At 50.3% G+C, this 3,728-nt stretch overlaps 1 protein-coding gene across 1 annotated transcript; it reads right to left on the bottom strand.

Annotated features, from left to right (window-relative positions):
* Positions 1 to 1,070: 1,070 nt before the first annotated feature.
* Positions 1,071 to 3,485, bottom strand: pou3f2a (POU class 3 homeobox 2a). The gene has a single exon (XM_015047371.1). The coding sequence runs from the start codon at positions 2,532 to 2,534 to the stop codon at positions 1,257 to 1,259; it is 1,278 nt and encodes a 425-aa protein (XP_014902857.1). The 5' UTR covers positions 2,535 to 3,485; the 3' UTR covers positions 1,071 to 1,256.
* Between the last annotated feature and the right edge of the window lie 243 nt (positions 3,486 to 3,728).

Here is a 3,728-nt window from a genome sequence, read left to right as displayed (position 1 = left end):
GCGTATTGCAGATTAATATTTCATGTATTGCTATTTTTCCCTTTGACTGACGAGAAAAAAAAGGACTTAGAAATTGTCATTCCAATTATGTATGATAACCAAATAATAATTTCTCTCCAGCCAACCAACGTTCCTTCATTGTATTTGAGTTTCTGAAGTTCAAGATTTGAATCAAAATATGTCAGAGATTTGATCTCCGACTTCTGGAGGATTTCCCCACAGAAACATCTTACATATCAGATCATAATCACAGGATTAAGGTGGCACAAGAACACAGGTGTCTGTGTTTGTGCTTTGGCACAGTTTGACATGGAAAACGAACCCAAAACAAAAATACAGTTAACAAAGTAAAGCCATACATATGTTTTTCTTTTTTAATAATAATAATAATAATAATAATAATAATAATAATAATAATAATAATAATAAAAGTCTTCTCATCTGACTGAGTCCAGAACGGATAATAACGGGGTCAGGGTCACTTTAAATATGTCCCCCGTTCTTCTTACTTAAAGGAAGCAAGGCCAAAATAAACTGGATCCCTCTGAAGGCTCCAGTCGGACAGTCTCGGTCTGTTTCGTCACAGCGTTTTGGGGAAAAGTACAGAAATAACCAACAGCAAAAACACAGTGTAAACGGACGCACAGAAAGGAAAGCACGAGTCAACCAATACACACATTATTATTATTATTATTATTATTATTATTATTATTATTATTATTATTATTTCAACAATATTTTTTCTACATTTTCAACATTTATAAATTGACATTTTAAAGAGACATTATAAATAAAAACATAAATATAAAATAATAATAATAATAATAATAATAATAATAATAATAATAATAATAGGTTGGCTGGTATTGTGGGCTACAGCATTTGTCTGCCATTTCAGCACTGTCTTTTACCACAAGCTGCAGGATCCCTGTCGCTTTTGTTATGATGGAAAGATGGCGTTTATTTACCCACACCGACTGCAGCCTGCTCCTATAGTTTTCCTCCTTCCTGCCTTTCTTTAAAAGACGGATGCAGAAAATGTCGATGCTTCCCCCCTCCGCTCCCCCACCTTTTTTTTTTTTGTCTTCCTCTCTTCTTCCCTATTTTGGTTAGCACACACCAGCTCAATGTGCCTGGCATGAAGCCATTCTACACATCTCTGCTCTGAGTGTTTTTAGCACCGGGGTGCCACTCTGCATCCCTGCGTCCGTCCAACACTTAAAACTGGCTGAGGTCCAGTTCCAGCATTGAGAAATTTAACAAATAAGAAGCTTCCTCCTGCAGAGGTTCGTGTTTTCTCCCCAAAAATAATAATAGTAAGAGGGGGGGGGGGGGGAAAAAAAAAAACTGGGACGGGGGCACTGCACAGGAGTCTGTCCTCCGTGGTGAGGAGGGGTGTCCCCGTACATGTCCTCCCCTCCTGATATCTGTCCCCCAGCGGGGGTCATCCTCTTCTCCTTCTGCCGCCGGTTACAGAACCAGACCCTCACCACCTCCTTCTCCAGCTGCAGGCTGTCCGCCAGGGAGTTGATCTCCGCCGCTCCCGGCTTGGGGCATTTCAGAAAATGGCTTTCCAGAGCGCCCTTGACGCCCACCTCGATGGAGGTCCGCTTTTTCCTTTTCCTCCCCTGCGCCGCGATCTTATCTAGGCTGGTGGGACTCCCCGACGTGGAGTCCGCCTCCTCCAGCCACTTGTTCAGCAGCGGCTTGAGTTTGCACATGTTCTTGAAGCTGAGCTGCAGCGCCTCGAACCTGCAGATGGTGGTCTGAGAGAACACGTTCCCGTAGAGCGTCCCCAGGGCCAGCCCCACGTCCGCCTGCGTGAAGCCCAGCTTGATCCGCCGCTGCTTGAACTGCTTAGCGAACTGCTCCAGCTCATCCGAGGTCGGCGTGTCCTCGTCCGACTGGTCCTGGTGGCCCCCGTGCTGCTGGTGCTGGTGGTGGTGGGCCCCGGGGCCGCCCCCGTGCTCACTGAGGTGCGGGCTGTGGCTGTGGTGGTCCTCGTCCCGCAGAGGGTGGTGGTGCATCCCCCCCTGCTCACCCCCTGGCATCAGAGCGAAGCCGGACTGGGAGTACACCAGGCTCTGTCCCTCAGATGTCGCCATGCCGGTGATGTGCGTCGTGGCCGTGCTGGTTCGCCATGCTCTGGCGTCGTGATGCGCCTGCTGGTGCGCTAGGTGAGGGTGTCGCTGTTGCTGCTGCTGCTGCTGCTGCTGCTGCAGGCTGCTGGAGTTCTGCAGCTCCTCTCGGTCACTGTCATGCAGTATGGGCTTCACGTCCTGCTCTCGGAGGGGACTGGACGGCCACGGCGCCCCGCTGTCACCGTGAGAGAGCGCCGTTATCCACTGGTGCGCGTGGCTGAGCGGATGCCCACCGCCCGGTAGCGTGCCGTAGTCGTTCTGGAGCAGGGTGTGCGCGTCCCTGTACGCTGCCGCCTGCTGCATGCTCCCGGACTCCGAGTGCGGCGGCGGCGGCGGCGGCGCGCTGCTGGGGGTGCTGAGGACGCTGTAGTGGTTGGACGCTGCGGTCGCCATAAACTCTCTCGGAGCCAGAGTGATAGCCGGAGTTAAAGAGGGAGGCTGCCTCTGACAGGAACTCTCTTTGCGCCACGGGGCAGCTATAGGCGTCTCTCTCCAGCATCTCCCGGGCGCTGTGCCAAGGGGACGCAGAGGCGCGCACCTGTGGTCCGCCTCGCTCCGCTCTTTATTGGCCGAGAACGCCTGACAGATGTGGTTACCCCTGACAGCACCCCGCTCATTGGTCACGGGAGATTGTGCTGAAACCCCAATCAGTCTGGCCAACAATGTGAGCAGTCCTGCAGCATGTTGGTGAACAAAGTGGAAGGAGAGATGTGGCAGCTGAGTTCAAACACGGAAAATACAGAACATGTTCAGACTTAAGAGAAAAAAAAAAACGGGGAAAAAAAAAAAAAAAAAACCGAAAACGTCTTGTCACAGTTAATGTCTCTTGATCTGGGTTAGTGGGTCACGTTTATTGGTTTCATGCGTAAAAATGACGCGTAAAAGTTGTAAACCTTCCAGTTATGCACTTTTGTGTTCAAAACCAAAACAGGAAGGGAGTGGAAACCAAAATTCTTCTTAGATGTATTGGAGAGATCATTTGGAGGAACTCCCAGCTGCCTCTCTGCCCTCAGGACGCCGTCCAAGGAGAGCGAGCGAGAGAGAGAGAAATTGTGTGTGAGAGGGACCGCGTGCTTCCAGCTTCTGCCCCGTTGCCATGGCGAACGCGGTGAATGGAACAACGACGCCCACGTCACAGCTGCAATTCGCAGCTTCTTTTGCGCCCTTCGCCCGGCCCGTCGGGGACAAATAATCCAGGGGAGGGGGCGAGCAGAGAGGGCAGCTGAGGGGCCAAACAGAGAGGAGGCTGCAAGAATGGATCCCTCAGTGCGCCGTGCCCCCTTCCACCTGCTTGTTGGGTAAACTTTGGAGATGGATGCGCCCACAGTAGCACAAGGAGAAGGGAGGAGAAAGAGGGGGTGAGAGGAGGGGGGGGGGTGCTCTCCTCCCAAAAAACTCTGAGCAGCAAAGAGGGGCCTGAATTGTTAAGACCGAGCAAATGAACTAAATACCCCAGATCTTTTTGAAATCAGTGAAGCATGTGTTCCGGGAAACTGATTTATTCTGCATGTTCTTAGTTTAGTATAAGAATTAATTTGTAGAAGTAGCAATCTGTGCTACACTGTCGATTTTAGAAGGAAAAAAAAA

Source organism: Poecilia latipinna, unplaced genomic scaffold, assembly GCF_001443285.1.
Source record: "Poecilia latipinna isolate Pla-1442-1.1 unplaced genomic scaffold, P_latipinna-1.0 Scaffold822, whole genome shotgun sequence".
NCBI lineage: Eukaryota > Metazoa > Chordata > Actinopteri > Cyprinodontiformes > Poeciliidae > Poecilia > Poecilia latipinna.
Note: the sequence above shows the minus strand (reverse complement) of the source record. Positions and strands in the feature narration are given on the sequence as shown.